This window comes from Nerophis lumbriciformis, linkage group LG05, assembly GCF_033978685.3.
Source record: "Nerophis lumbriciformis linkage group LG05, RoL_Nlum_v2.1, whole genome shotgun sequence".
Taxonomy (NCBI): Eukaryota; Metazoa; Chordata; class Actinopteri; order Syngnathiformes; family Syngnathidae; genus Nerophis; species Nerophis lumbriciformis.
This window is the reverse complement of record NC_084552.2, coordinates 34,306,741-34,323,060: the sequence shown is the minus strand read 5'-3', so window position 1 is coordinate 34,323,060 and position 16,320 is coordinate 34,306,741. Positions and strand designations below refer to the sequence as shown.

Below are 16,320 nucleotides of genomic sequence, written 5' to 3'. Positions count from 1 at the left end.
ATTTTGGGAAGTTATGAATATTGCCATCCAATCAAGCGCGCCCTCTCCTTTCACTTGTATGTAAACACACAGTCAAAAGGTCAAAATGCTATTTTGTACCTGATGTCTGCCAACCTGTCATAATTTCTTCTCTTGTTTGTTCTCACCACCACCCCCCGTCCCACCCCGTCAGGGTCCACCACCGGACTGTCAGCCACTCCCCCTGCTTCATTACCTGGCTCTCTGACCAGCGTGAAGATTCCCCAGAAGTCGCCGTGCCCACAGAGAGAGCGTAAATCGTCCTCGTCATCTGAGGACCGCAATAAGATGGTAATCGGCCAACAATACCAAAAATATGTCCTCTCTTGATTGAGTGTGCATGTGCTAACTCCCTGTTCTGTTCCACAGAAAACACTGGGGAGGAGGGACTCTAGTGATGACTGGGAAATCCCAGAGGGTCAGATCACTCTGGGTCAGAGGATAGGCTCAGGCTCCTTTGGGACGGTCTTCAAGGGAAAGTGGCATGGTAGGATGGATGTTGTTTTGTTCAGTAAATATGCTTTGCATTTTACAGAATCCAGTCCTGAACTCAAGATTGGTTTCATTTGCACAAAACCAGTACAGAGCTGTATAAAAAAATAACACTTTGCACTATAACTGTTAAGATATCACTGAACCTGTTGGATGTTAACTGTTTTGTTAAATTAAACATTCTAATATCAGGCAGCACGGTGGAAGAGGGGTTAGTGCATCTGCCTCACAATACGAAGGTCCTGAGTAGTCTTGGGTTCAATCCCGGGCTCGGGATCTTTCTGTGTGGAGTTTGCATGTTCTCCCTGTGACTGCGTGGGTTCCCTCCGGGTACTCCGGCTTCCTCCCACCTCCAAAGACATGCACCTGGGGATAGGTTGATTGGCAACACTAAATTGGGCCTAGTGTGTGGATGTGAGTGTGAATGTTGTCTGTCTATCTGTGTTGGCCCTGCGATGAGGTGGCGACTTGTCCAGGGTGTACCCCGCCTTTCGCTCGATTGTAGCTGAGATAGGCTCCAGCCCCCCCCGCGACCCCAAAGGGAATAAGCGGTAGAAAATGGATGGATGGATGGATATCAGATGATATTTAAAATTTCAATCAGTCAGTTGCTTATGAATTGTGTCCTCCAGCAATCAAGGCAAAAAGGAGAGCGCTAGTCTTACTCAACTCAGACTGTTTCAAATTGAATACTTCCATCATTACACTTACTATGTTATAAGCGGCTCCACACTTTCACAATGCAGATTTTTAATAAAGATGTTTATTATTTATAGTTTCTTCTCCAAAATAGGCTTTTTTCCACAGAAAACATATCTAATTTATCCTAGGTCGGCAATAATTTATAATATATAAAAATACAGGTGCAATTTACAGCATTTATGTACTGTACCAGCCCACAATTTTTATGTTTGTATTTAGGCTTTACTGATAATGTTTTTTCTCTAAGTGTTGAGATGTTGCACTTTGTTCGACCATGCCTGAATGCACCATGACTGTGTGAGGCTAAGCAAAAGTAAAACATACATATAACTTTCTCTGACGCTGCCAAAGCTTAACAAATCTTTCCGTTCATCGATTATCTTACATAATTATTTATTAGTGGTGGGTACCTAGGCATTATATACTTTACAATAAGTGAGTGAGACATATATATGGCTTGAACCGGTACTGTTTGCAAGTGAGCAATTGCAGGCAAGTTTGGAAAGTGGACAGCAATTTGTGAGTCAAAAATTGTCATTATTTTGGGCGTCTCAATTACTCACACATTTTTGCCATATGTGGGTTCAGAAGCGGACCCCCATAGAAGGCAGGGATCTACTGTACTATGTATTCTATACACGCTGAGTGTCCAGCAAGCTTCATCTTGGCCATTTTGTGTTCAACATCCGGATACTGACAATGCACTGCATTTCATTGTACCTCACAGTGTAAATACACCTCGATCACTCAAATGACTAAATAGGAAAGTACTGAGATGTGCTACCTATTTCATAACATGAGTGGACTAAAAACACATGATGGTCGACATACCTCTGTAATGGCAACCTCTCCAGACAACAATATAATAATATACCGGTAATAAAAGAATGCATTCTACGGGGGTGTCTCTATCTGTGCACTTCCATACTGAGTCTTTTAAGTTCACTCTGAGAAGTACGTCAAAATGCAGTGCGGCTGAGAAGCAAACCGTGGCAGTGAAAGTAGTGAACAGATGAAGAAGAAGTACGTAAATATTGGATTGTCAAGAAGTGTAAGTGTAACTGCATTACAGAAGAAAGTAAGCAGCTATTACCAAGAAGGTGGATTCATAAAAGTTTAGAGAGAGGATAATATAACAAAGACTGTTGGTGTTTCAGCAGTGCTGCATTCTTCACATGACACGTAAGAGGGCAGCTCTATCCAGAAATTGCTGGTCTTGATACCAAGGGTACTATCATTATATACGGTAATCAATGTTAGAGTGATTATATTTTTTTTGTCAAAATAATTTTTAATGGTTTTTGTAAATGTTTAAGTTTAAGGAATAATTCCCTGGACCCAGGAGGACTTTGAGGGCAAACAACATTGGATTAGTAGTAGTAGATAATAGTTTTTGACTTTGTTTAGTTATGGTTTACTAATCACTTTGTTTTGCTCAAACAATTGTATGTAATAAAAGAGAAATTACGTGTGCTTGGTATTGACATCGGCTGATCTCACTCATGAATGATCAGTATCTGAATAGGCAACGTAAGACCCTGATCAAAACAACCCTAGTCACAGCATTATACTATTGGGGCGGTATAGCTCGGTTGGTAGAGTGGCCGTGCCAGCAACTTGAGAGTTGCAGGTTTGATCCCCGCTTCCGCCATTCTAGTCACTGCCGTTGTGTCCTTGGGCAAGACACTTTACCCACCTGCTCCCAGTGCCATCCACACTGGTTTAAATGTAACTTAGATATTGGGTTTCACTATGTAAAGCACTTTGAGTCACTAGAGAAAAGCGCTATATAAATATAAATCACTTCACTTCACTACACTGTATATTGATTCCCCCTTTCCGCACTTACACTCAGTCTTCTGAGTGCATACATGGGTTTACGCAGAGAAGTATGGCAAAATGAAATGCCTGGATTTTGCATTCAAAACAGTCAAAAATGGTGGGTGTGCAGTGCTTGACGATGACCGCCCCAGAGCCGTGTATAGAGAGTATGGTCAACTGGGTTTCAAAGTTGGAAGCAAACATGGCGCCCTGTAGTCACGTGAGGGGCTTTTGACCAATCAGAGAGAATGTGGCCAGACGATTTCCTAAATGATTGGTCAAAAGCCCCTCACGAGACGACAGGGCGCCATGTTTGGGACCAACTCTGAAACCGAGTTGGCCATACTCTTTCTATTCACAGCTCTGGAGCACCCCCAATAATAATAATGATAATAGTAATAATAATAATGGATTAGATTTACAGTATATAGCACTTTTCTATACACTCAAAGCGCTTCACAGAGAAGTGAGAACCCATGATTCATTCACAACTGGTGGTGGTAAGCTACTTTCCAATAGTCACCATCTTGCTTATGTAGTGTAATGGGAAATAATGGCACCTGTTAGCTCAGAGTTAAAGTGTCCAATTACCATTGGAGTTGGGTTGGAGTTGGAGTTGACCATTCCACTGTCAAAATGTGCTCTCAAGAACTAAGTACGCAGTATACATATAGGTAAGTGTGGAAGTGCGCCATTTGGCATGCAGTCTGTCATTGCCCACATAGTAAGTCATCTTTCACTCTTCCCCTATTTTCTGGGTGAGTGGGTGTCGGCACTCCATTCTAGGTATCGATGTATGTTACATCTAGTGGATCCCAATAGCGCACATAATAATTGTGGCCACTTAGTGCCAATCTTGACAGAGCTCTGTGTGGTCTGATGGCAATTTATTGTCCCACACAATGAGTGGAAATATCCTCACCAACAATGTCCTGATGTTCTTAGGTGATGTGGCGGTGAAAATGTTGAATGTCACCGCTCCTACACCTCAGCAGCTACAGGCCTTCAAGAATGAAGTGGGAGTCCTCAGGTAACCTAAAAAGCTACAGCACAGCATCCTACTTTTTAGTTGTTAGGAAAAAATGCCCTACCCACATTTTTATGTTTTGTGTATCAGGAAAACGCGTCATGTAAACATTCTGCTGTTCATGGGCTACACCACTAAGCCTCAGCTGGCCATCGTCACCCAGTGGTGTGAAGGCTCCAGCCTGTACCACCACCTGCACATCATCGAGACCAAGTTTGAAATGATCAAGCTCATCGACATCGCCAGGCAGACCGCTCAGGGCATGGAGTGAGCACTTCTCCTTTAAAAAAAACCCACATTCTATACACCTTCTGGTACAAATATTGTTTTTTCCTCCTCAGTTACCTGCACGCTAAGTCCATCATCCACCGCGATCTGAAGAGCAACAGTATCCCTTCCATGACCATTCAGTCAAAGAGATCTCAGAATAGTTTTTTTTTATCCATCCCCGCTACATCAGAACATGTCGTATTGTTATGATAAATACCATTTTCCCTGACTACATCCTTCCCAGATATTTTCCTCCATGAGGATCTGACAGTGAAGATTGGTGACTTTGGCCTGGCCACAGTCAAGTCCCGATGGAGTGGCTCCCACCAATTTGAACAGCTGTCTGGCTCCATACTGTGGATGGTAATCTTTAGAGCATTGATTCATAAAGTGGGGTACGGCAAAGGTACCTGCTGTGATGGTATACAGCAACACTAGAACTGTATTAGTTATTAGAATTATATACAGTGGGTATAGAGATGTGTCGATGTGTAGACTGGTGCATTGGACTGATAATTGTAGTTTGTAGACACCTGTTCTATGTAATACATTTTGTTAAATTACTGCTGTTGTGATCTGGAGCTACAAAACCAATACATTTACTTGATTTACCTGGGTGCCGCTGGGAGACTGGATTGCCCTCCTAATATAAGTTAGGAGAAACAGTGATGTAATAGCGAACAGTAAGTATGAAATAAACATGCGGCAGAGTAAAATATTTTTGAGGTGTTACTTGGTGTAAAAAGTTTAAGAACAACTGCTTTGTAGTAGGTGTATGTATGTGTGTTTATATATATATATACCGTTTTTTTCGGACTATAAGTCGCACCGGAGTATAAGTCGCACCTGCCGAAAATGCATAATAAAGAAGGAAAAAACATACAAGTCGCACTGGAGCCCGGCCAAACTATGAAAAAAACTGCGACTTATAGTCCGAAAAATACGGTATATATATATATATATACATATACACAAACCCCAAACCAGTGAAGTTGGCGCGTTGTGTAAATTGCAAATAAAAACAAAATACAATGGTTTGCAAATACTTTTTAACCTATAGTCAATTGAATAGACTGCAAAGATACGATACTTAACGTTCAAACTGGAAAACTTTATTTTTTGCAAATATTAGTTCTAAATATTGGCTATATATATATTTTAATCTCCATAAATATTCCTTAATATTTGGGGTAACAACCAATGTGTCTCTCTCGTAGGCTCCAGAGGTCATCCGGCTGCAGGACAAAAACCCCTACAGCTTCCAGTCTGACGTTTACGCTTTTGGCATTGTGCTGTACGAGCTCATGTCAGGAGCGCTGCCCTACTCCAATATCAACAACAGAGACCAGGTCAGATGAACACGTCCAATCCCAGCTTGGCTGTTGTCACATTTACATTTGAAATCAGGGAGTTGAATTGGGCCGCTATGTATTCGCTATGTGGATAGAAGTTTGTCGTTCCATCATTTTGGATTAAAGTTATAAAGAGCTATCCAGAACATTCCACAACTGATGACACTGCTGCTATTTTTATCCAATTACGTTTGTAAGACTAAGACAAAACTAAAACACGCTTTTCATTCACACACTTCCAACCACAACATTATCATCTTGTCTTCTCCATGCTTGACATTTGTTTTGTATGTTTTGTGGAGATATTTTGGTTTTCTGCGCTTTATACATGACAATACTAAAGTTTGCCTTTGGTTACTTCTCATGATTATTGTGATTATTATTGACTTGGAGTTAAAGGGACACAAGTGTAGTAGCTCTTGATGCCATTGCTTTGTACCCCCCTTGCAGATCATATTTATGGTGGGCCGATGTTATCTGTCCCCTGACCTCAGCAAAGTGCGTAGCAACTGCCCAAAGGCAATGAAGAGACTAATGGCTGACTGCTTGAAGAAGAAGAGGGAGGAACGACCACTCTTTCCTCAGGTAAGGGAAAAGTAAACCACCTCCTTCTTACCTCTTAATACATTCTTGTTTTAAAGAAAATCACATAAATGTTTTGTCGATATCCCTTGAACTTGACTCACGTCAATAAAATAGCCATTGCTTGCATATTAGCAGAAACTTTATGTCAACATAAGCAATCGACCATATACAGGTATGTTGACGTCGACTTTAGCGATTACTTTTTCCAAATGTTACAGCTTTATTCCAAAATGGAATAAATTAATTTGTGTCCTAAATATTCTACACACAATACCCCATATTGACAGTGTTAGACATTTTTGCAAGTGTATTAAAAATAAAACACTAAAATCAGATTTACTTAAGTATTCACAGCCTTTGCCATGAAGCTCAAAAGTGAGATGAGGTGCATCCTGTTTCACCTGATCATCATTGAGATGTTACTACAGCTTAATTGTAGTCCACCTATGTTAAATTCAGTTGGTTAGACATGATTCGGCAAGGTACATGCCTGACGGTATATAAGGTACCACACTTGATAGTGCATTGCAGAGCACAAACTGAGCATGAAGTCGAAGGAATTATCTGTAGACCTCCGACACAGGATTGTCTGGAGGCACTAATCTGGGGAAGGGTACAGAAAAATATCTGCTGCCTTCGAGGTCCCAATGAGCACAGTGGACTTCATCATCTGTAAATAGAAGAAGTTTGGAACTACCAGGACTCTTCCGAGTGCTAGCCAGCTGTCTAAACTTAGCGTTTGGGGGTGAAAGGCCCTAGTCAGGGAGGTGACTAAGAACCTGATGGTCACTCTGTCAGAGCTACAGCATTTCTCTGTGGAGAGAGGAGAACCTTCCAGAAGGACAACCATCTCTGTAGCAATCCACCAATCAGGCCTGTATGGTAAATTGAACAGACAGAAGCCATTCCTTAGTAAAAAGTATGCCAACAACCAAAAGACTCTGTCCTTGAAAAACAAAATTCTCTGGTCTGATGAGATAAAGATTGAAGTCTTTGGCGTGAATGCCATGCGTCATTTTTGGAGGAAACCAGGCACCACTCATCACCTGGCCAATACCATTCCAAAAGTGAAAAATTGTGGTATCAGCTTCATGCTGTTAAGAATTGGGAGACGAGTCGGGATAGAGGTAAAGGTGAATGCAGCAATGTACAGACACATCCCAGATGAAAACCTGCACCAGTGCTCTCTTGAACTCAGACTTGGGCGACGGTTCATCTTTCAGCAGGACAACGACCCCAACACACAGCTAAGATATCAAAGAAATGGCTTCAGGACAGCTCTGTAAATGTATTTGAGTGGCTCAGACTTGAATCCGCTTGAACATCTGAAGAGATCTGAAAATTGCTGCGCTTAGACGCTTCCCATCCAACCTGATGGAGCTTGAGAGGTGCTGCAAAGACTAATTGGCAAAACTGCCCAAAGACAGATGTGCCAAGCTAGTGGCATCATATTCACAAATACTTAAGGCTGTAATTGCTACCAAAGGCGCATCAGCAAAGTATTGAGTAAAGTCTGTGAATACATGTGATTTTTTTTTTTAATAAGTTAGCAAAAATGTCTATTAAAAACAAAACATTTTCACCTTGTCATTATGCAGTATATTATGTAGAATTTTGAGGACTAAATTGAATAAATTCCCATTTTGGAATAAGGCTGTAACATAACAAAATGTGGAAAAAGTAAAGTGCTTAGAATACTTTCCGGATGCATTGTGTACAAAATCAAGGTGGACCAGGGCACAACTGATTTTACCTTTGAGCAAGCTTAAGATTAACTTTGCAAACACACTTGTAGGATTCACTCGTAAGTGTCATAAATCAGAATTTTTTTTTTTTGTTACTTCAAATGCTTGAAATGTTTCAACAACTTAAGATATATCTATTGATACAAAGTTTTTATTATTTTAAATTTTTTTATGTTTTATGATCGTTTTGTCAAAAAAAAAAAAAAGCAGTTCTTTAATAATGGGAAAATGCAAAATATTGAATGAAAGTGTAAGTGAAAGTTGAATGACAGAAAAAGCAGGCATGACTTGTTTAAGTTTGACTTCACAAGTCTTTTATAAATATCTGCCATGTTATATATAACTGCCCAGGATCTTTTCACTGCATTTCAGCGGTTTAATGGCTGTTTAACACATTTACGCTCATCAATGCTCTGAGAATTATGCATTGTTTTTTTTGGCACCAATTGGTGGTTAAGGGGTGCAATCACACCAAAACAATATTTTTTTGTTTTTATTTGGAAATAATGACATTCATTTGGTCGTCAATAAAAAAGCATAGTAATATAAAAAAGCATGGTAATATACCAGGAATAGCAGTTATAATGGAAGTCAATGGTGATAGAGGGAAAGATGACGTCAACTTTATTTGTACCGTATTTTCCGCACCATAAGGCGCCCTGGGTTATAAGCCGCGCCTTCAATGAACGGCATATTTCAAAACTTTGTCCACCTATAAGCCGCGCCCCGTGTTGTAAGCCGCATCTAACTGCGCTAAAGGAATATCAAAAAAACAGTCAGATAGGTCAGTCAAACTTTAATAATATATTAAAAACCAGCGTTCTAACAACTCTGTTCACTCCCAAAATGTACGCAAATGTGCAATCACAAACATAGTAAAATTCAAAATAGTGCAGAGCAATAGCAACATAATGTTGCTCGAACGTTAATGTCACAACACACAAAATAAACATAACGCTCACTTTCTGAAGTTATTCTTCATTCATAAATCCCTCGAATTCTTCTCTTTCGGTGTCCGAATTGAAAAGTTGGGCGAATGTGGGATCCAAAATGGCCGGCTCCGTCTCGCTGTCTCCCTGTCTTAGTGAAGGTGTGTTCGCCTTCGGTCATCCATTGTTCCCACGCAGTAAGCAGTCTAGCTTCGAATGCCCTGTTGACACCAATATCTAGCGGCTGGAGGTCTTTTGTCAATCCACCCGGAATGACGGCGAGTATTGAATTAAGCGCGTAAGCGTGTCTCTTAATGTGATGTTATGAGCTAGAAAATATAAGAACTACACTACCCAGCATGCAACGATAGTGACGAGCATGCGCGGTAGCCCTGAGAAGCGTTGTTGTATGTGCTGGCAGTTAGAGTGTGGTTATGAGCACGCTGTGAGTAAACGTTGAGAACTCAGTTAACATGCCTCGTCTGCATTATTTATAATTAGACAGACAACACACTTAATAGGAGCCATTTTGGGGTCTTTACATAAACACACAAATGGAAATGAAACGTCACATATCCCAGCATGCACCGCGCGCTTCTTCTACGGGGAAAAAAGATGGCGGCTGTTTACCGTAGTTGCGAGACCTAAACATTATGAAAATTAATATTAATATTAACCCATATATAAGGCGCACCGGATTATAAGGCGCACTGTCAGCTTTTGAGAAAATTTGTGGTTTTTAGGTGCGCCTTATAGTGCGGAAAATACGGTATATCCTATTCTAACAATGTTGTAATGAAAAGGAAAAATTTCAGACTGCTACCCATCATACTGAATTATCACAAAAGGAGCACATGTAATGCCCGACTTAGGCCCTAGGAGTGTGCAGCGAGTTCTACTATACTATCCATCCATTTTCTACCGCTTGTCACTTTCGGGGTCGCGGCGGGCTGAAGCCTATCCCAGAAGAATTCGGGCGGAAGGCTATTCCTGCTAAAATATAAAATGTCATTTGAATAATACTGACTTTGAACATTTTCAGATCCTTGCGTCCATTGAGCTGCTGGCTCGCTCGTTACCCAAAATCCACCGCAGCGCCTCAGAGCCTTCGCTAAACCGAGCAGGCTTTCAGACGGAGGACTTCAGTTTATATGCCTGCGCCTCGCCCAAAACCCCCATCCAGGCAGGAGGCTACGGTGGGTCAAATAAAAAGCAAAGAAAAGACATTGTGAAACGATTGCATTACTCACAAAGGTGCTTACATGGCATTTTTTTTTTCAATTTTCTAGGAGAGTTTTCAGCATTTAAGTAAGTGCTGTGCGCCACCACTCCATCCGCCGTCACTGCTCTTCGCGGTGGATTTAATTCATCACTGGAAAAAAACTATATAGTCTTAAAAGAATGTGCCGTTTTCTTCCTCTATCGACCTAATGACGGGATTCCTTACACCTCAACGCTGTCTAGTCGGCAAATTAGCCAAAGTGACAGGCAACCAGAATTAGGAAAAAAACACGTAGAAACACACACAAAAAGATACTTGAAGACGAAGCACGAAGATATCCATCCCGTTTGGAGAAAAAGGCGGGGCATACTTCCCCTGGTCGACCAGCCTGCCCAAGGAGACGGATGTGATGCGGTGAGGAGCTTTGGAAGGTAGAGGCTCCGCCCTTCATTTCCTGTGCGGGCGAGGAAGAGAAGGCACGCCATCCTTCGGGCCGTGGGACGTAAGGAGGCCTGTAGAGGGAGCCCTCTGTCAGGCCTGGCTCGACGTCGTTCCTGCGTCGAGTCAAGAAGTGGGATTACCTCCCAGCCTTGACTTGAAAGATAGATTTTTTTATAAATATATATATATATGGATACAAATTTGTCATGCTTCAACATAAATTAGGAATTTCAGGTTTTTGTTTTCCATCAGCAGCTGTTTTTTTGCCACCATTTTTTATGCTGATGCCTTTTTGAAGGGCAATCATTAGTGAGCTGATTTGCCAACAAAAGCTGCTTTTTTTCCTGCGATGGAAGCTACACAAATGATCCACATTCCATTTTAAACTGGAAGCAGTTATTGAGCATGAGAGGTGTGGAAAAATCTTGTCCCTTTGATTTTTTATTTATTTATTTTTTTTTTGCCTCTGGATTTTTTTAAAGACTTGAGGAGCAAGCAGGCATTGTTCTTGTGGAGAAGAGCAACCCGTGTGAGTTTTTCTCCCCTCGGCCTGTGTACACTACACTTACGCAGCATCATTGCAACAAATCCGTAGCCTAACCTGCACAGTAGCGATACTGCCAACTGTGGTATCGATCCAATACTAAGTAAATACACGGCCAGAATTGCAGTTACTGATTCTTTTTTATTTGACATTTCCTCAAAAAATGAACTATCAACAATAGGTCAACAACGAGACACTATCGTGAAAATAAACATAGAGAGAACTGGAAAATATTATCACCGTGGTATGGATCAGACACTGATCTTTTTGGATCGGTCAGCCCACACCTAGTGCATGTGTCACCTATGATGACTTATACATGTCACTATGTTGGATACCCGTGGTGAACAATGGTAAGGTGTCAAATCATACGGTTCACGCATTTTGGCGAGGGCTAGCACGCAGTTTCGAATGCTTCTTTTCTCTGGCTGCCTCGTGACGTCCCAGCGAGTGGGAAACACTTATTTAGATATTAAGTAAAGCGCTACTCGCCCTTTTTCGTGTAGTTTGAATTCCGTCGGCAAGTGTGCAGGTTTACCTCATGTTGTGACCGGGTGAATCGACGTAATGCTTATGAAGATTATTTTCGACCGTGTCAGGAAAAAAAATATCGATGACGACTCTAAGAGATGTATTTAAACAAAGTATGTTTTGGGGGTGGGGGGCATGGATTTATTTGCAATCGGAAAATGGAACGCCGCTACAAACAAACCGCTTGCAGACAGATTAAAAAAAGGGGTTATAAAGTGAGCGTGGCGCAAAATGTCCAACAAAGCATATCCAACACATTATTTGGGCCACAAGGAAATAGATTAGAATCATCATTGGTTCTCTTTGAGTCAAGGCGTTGACATTGCTGGGCCTTGTCCCTTGTCCAGCTCCAAGATGCGGTGTTACTCCCTTTTGTTGTCTTTTTTTTTGCCTTTTTCTGTACAGACCTGTGATACTTAGGTTTTCTTTTTTTTTTTTTACATTCAGACATCTTTTACTTTACCATGAAGCTTTCTTGCTAAATCTCGAGGACACACGCTCTTGTAGAACAATTTAGACAATACAGTGGATTTCACTGAATTAGTTGTGTTGTTGAAAAGCGTTCATGAAGGCTCCTTTTACATTATGTTGCTGATTCATAGTCCAAAAAAATTAGCATAGCGTTGTTGTCCCCAAAATCTGGACCTACTGTACATGTTTTAAATTAGATGCAGTGACGTTGCTTAACTACATCATTCTATTGTGCTACTTTGGGGACATTTCATTATGCTGGTTGAACATAACCTTTTAAAACCGCACACTGTGGTTTGGCTGCTGGGTTCTGTCTGTGTTGCTATGGTAATTGGTCGGGATCAACAAACGCATGTCTACGTAGCTGAAAGCTGAACGTACCGATTCCAACTACACTCCCTGAAATGGAGCCCAAAAACAGCATATGGCATTGATCATTTCATAAACAATACTCTAATGCGACAAATTCTCTCCCGCTAAACTCACTGAACAAGCAGCTTTATATTTTCGCTGTCTCAGTAACCCATACAGTACATGTACATGTTCATGTTTGCACATAGCATCAAAGTGTCTCATTGACGCTGACACCATGATCATTAGGGATGGGAGTCTTGCAACAACTCCTGATTTGATTTGATTCCGATTTTTGGGGTGACGATTCGTTTCAGAATAGATTGAAAATAATGAATCAATTTAGAATCGTAATAAATAAGAATCCTGATTAGGGTTAGAATCAATTACGGGGTGTAAGAGATGGCCTAAAAACATTTTACAAAAATGTATTTTTATTTAAAAGAAAAAAAGTTTTTTTTTCCCACAATCAATTTTTGAAAGTTATGAAACAGCAAATTTAAAATCAGAATAATAACAATCGTGATTCGGATGTGATGGATTTTTTTGGAGCATCCCTAATGATCCTCTATGTAGTCAGAACATTTAGGCTTTCCAGCAAAATGGTTGAAGAAGCTAAATAGACGTGCGGGAGACTTTTTAAATCGCTTACAAACACTTTGAGATGTTCAGGTTGCACTACTTGATATATACTGTACATCTCTACATTATCTTTATGTTGTCTAAATATGATCCAGTCACTGAACATCTGGACAATATTCATTTATGAAGGACAGGTGGAGTTACTTGACATGGTCCTGACATTTCAGAGCCGATGAAGATATTTGTTTTTTTTTACTATAAGCCGGTTAAACCTTCAAATGAATTTTAGGCTATTTTCAGAAGGACTTTATTGTATACATAAACTCACACTGAACTGTGTAATTTTATGAAAAGACTTGACTAAAAACAGGCTTCATTGTCATATATATATATATATATATATATATATATATATATATATATATATATATATATATTTATATATATATATATATATATATAGTGCAGAGAGAATTTTATTGAATAGATTGTTCGGAGCTGCTAATTAGAAGGCTGAGTTTGTATCATTTTCAACTTTTTACACAAAGTAATATTTAGCTTTGCTAGTAACACCGTTTTTTTGCTACCTCTGCTGACCATCACGTTGATCTTGGAATTTGTGACTTGTACTGAGATTTGAAACATTTCATTTTTAATTCAATTGAAGCAAATATTTAGTTATTTGTATGTGTGCAATCACTCCATTATGTGTATGTCCAATATTTCTTTTTTGTTTGTTTTTTATAATAAAAAAGGGTGTTCTAAGTACTACCAGTGGGACTCCTACCACACTTTAAAAAATCAGGGGTGTGTCTCAAGTCAAATACTTCCTAATGTACATTTCAGTAAGTATTCTGGTTCCTCGATGTGCGGATTTTAGCTACCAGATGGCGACTATTGAGGGTGATGAGTTTACAGCACTGATTTTGATTCAACATTGTTTTTTAAGCATTAGCAGTTTAAAAAAAGTCCCACTGAAATTTGTTAAAGTGTTAAAAATAAATCATTAGTTATTCTTTATTTTATTTATTCTAAATCAACTTCAGATCTATCCGTCGATTATTAGGTTTTTGTTTTGTTTTAAATTTGTTTTTTATGGATCTTTTGTTAGTTTTGTCATAGAATGTTTTTTTTTTATTATGCCGAACATAAAATTACACATTTTCCCCAAAAAATATTTCAAAGTGGAATATTTGAGGTGAAGTAATTAGAGGCAGGTCAATAGGTTAATAATGCATTCCAACACTGATTTTGATGTATTATTATTTTTTCAGCAACGCCTTTTTTTTACAGAAAATAATATCCTGCTTTGCAACTTTGTGTTATTAGTGTCAACATTCAACTGTGTCTCGATACATTTCACTTGCATGCTTCTTATTCCACTTTTTAATGTTTTTTTTTGTTTTTGTCTTTCGAATCGTATGTTTAGAATGTACCGCGGGCCACTTAAAAATTAGCTGAGGTCCACAATTGGCTCCCGGCCGCACTTTGGACACCCCTGCTCTAATGGTAAATAAGTACACAAAGTGCAGGAGTAATTATGGAATGCTTTGTTTCTGTGCTTACTCAGCATTTTGAGTGCCCTCAATAGTCGCCATTTTAAAAATGTACAAAGCAGAAGGTGAAGAAGCGATACATATTGTGACGGATTTGAAATGTATGTATGAACTAAGTACTATATGTAGCGTACATATTGAAGTACAAGACACACTCTTGGTCATGAAGGATTTGTTTTCCTATTTCAACTGCTTATAAATTGCTTAAAAAGTGACCTCCAATGCTCTCCGCTTGCCACAGTTATGTTTATTATAATTATTATTATTGTTCTGGATTTGTGTTTTTTTCTACGCATGCACCTTAACAAATGAAGTACATTTCATATAACAGAAAACTTTCATGTCCAACTTCCTTCCTTTTTGTTGCTTGTTTACGTCATTCCTCTCACTTGTAAATAGTGTACATACTAAAGAAAAAATATTGTCAGTTTGCTAGGAAGGCATGGAGACTTACATGTAAACACAAATGTCCGAATGAAAGTTTTTTTTTTGTTTTTTTTGTTTTTTTGAAAGGCACACTTGAAGGACAAAAAAAATAAAACCCTGGAATATTCAAGGCTGTATTATAAGGAGAAAGAGCTTAATGTATTTGTTGTGAATATGAAAAACTGATATATTAAAGAAGTGCATGAAAAGCTGTTATTGGGTGTCTTGTTGCTTTTCTTCCGCAAGGTGGCAGCATTTACCACCTGTTTGCTCAGTGACGCTCAACTGAATCCATGTTCTTATTTTACACAATTAGGACATTTATTTATATATATATATATGTATATATATATATTATATATCTATATTATATTTATATGTATATATAATATATATACACATATGTGTACAATATATATATATGTATAATGTGTATATATATGTATATATATATATGTGTGTATATATATATAATATATATATACATATGTGTGTATATACTGTATATATATACATGTGTATATGTATATATTGTGATTATTATATATGTATATGTATGTATGTATATATATATATATATGTGTGTATATATATATATGTATATATATATATATGTATATATATATGTATATATATATGTGTATGTATATATATATATATATATATATATATATACATATATATATATATATACATATATATATATATATATATATATATATATATATATATATATATATATATATATGTATACATATATATACAAGGAAGAGGAGGGCAGAGCAGAAAAGAAAAGAAACGGCAGATCAACTGGTCTAAAAAGGGGGTCTATTTAAAGGCTAGAGTATACAAATGAGTTTTAAGATGAGACTTAAATGCTTCTACTGAGGCAGCATCTCTAATTGTTACCGGGAGGGCATTCCAGAGTACTGGAGCCCCAATAGAAAACGCTCTATAGCCCGCAGACTTTTTTTGGGCTCTGGGAATCACTAATAAGCCGGAGTTCTTTGAACGCAGATTTCTTGCCGGGACATATGGTACAATACAATTGTCAAGATAGGATGTATATACACACATATATATATATATATATATATATATATATATATATATGTATGTGTGGGGAAAAAAATCACAAGACTATTTCATCTCTACAGGCCTGTTTCATGAGGGGGGGTACCCTCAATCGTCAGGAGATTTTAATGGGAGCATTCGCATACCATGGTTTATATAGGGCACAGAGTGGGTGGGTACA

General features: G+C 38.8%; 1 protein-coding gene across 2 annotated transcripts in view; it reads left to right on the top strand.

The window, feature by feature from the left end:
• The window catches only part of braf (B-Raf proto-oncogene, serine/threonine kinase), a 40,051-nt gene extending 24,773 nt beyond the window's left edge, over positions 1–15,278 (top strand). For both annotated transcript variants that reach the window (XM_061960696.1, XM_061960695.1), the window contains 10 exons: positions 173–309; positions 388–505; positions 3,979–4,063; positions 4,151–4,327; positions 4,402–4,448; positions 4,575–4,693; positions 5,548–5,679; positions 6,133–6,267; positions 9,984–10,137; positions 10,231–15,278. In XM_061960696.1, coding sequence (XP_061816680.1) covers positions 173–309; positions 388–505; positions 3,979–4,063; positions 4,151–4,327; positions 4,402–4,448; positions 4,575–4,693; positions 5,548–5,679; positions 6,133–6,267; positions 9,984–10,137; positions 10,231–10,253 — 1,127 coding nt within the window. In that variant the 3' untranslated portion in view covers positions 10,254–15,278. The remainder of the gene's footprint in view (positions 1–172; positions 310–387; positions 506–3,978; positions 4,064–4,150; positions 4,328–4,401; positions 4,449–4,574; positions 4,694–5,547; positions 5,680–6,132; positions 6,268–9,983; positions 10,138–10,230) is intronic.
• Positions 15,279–16,320: the final 1,042 nt, after the last annotated feature.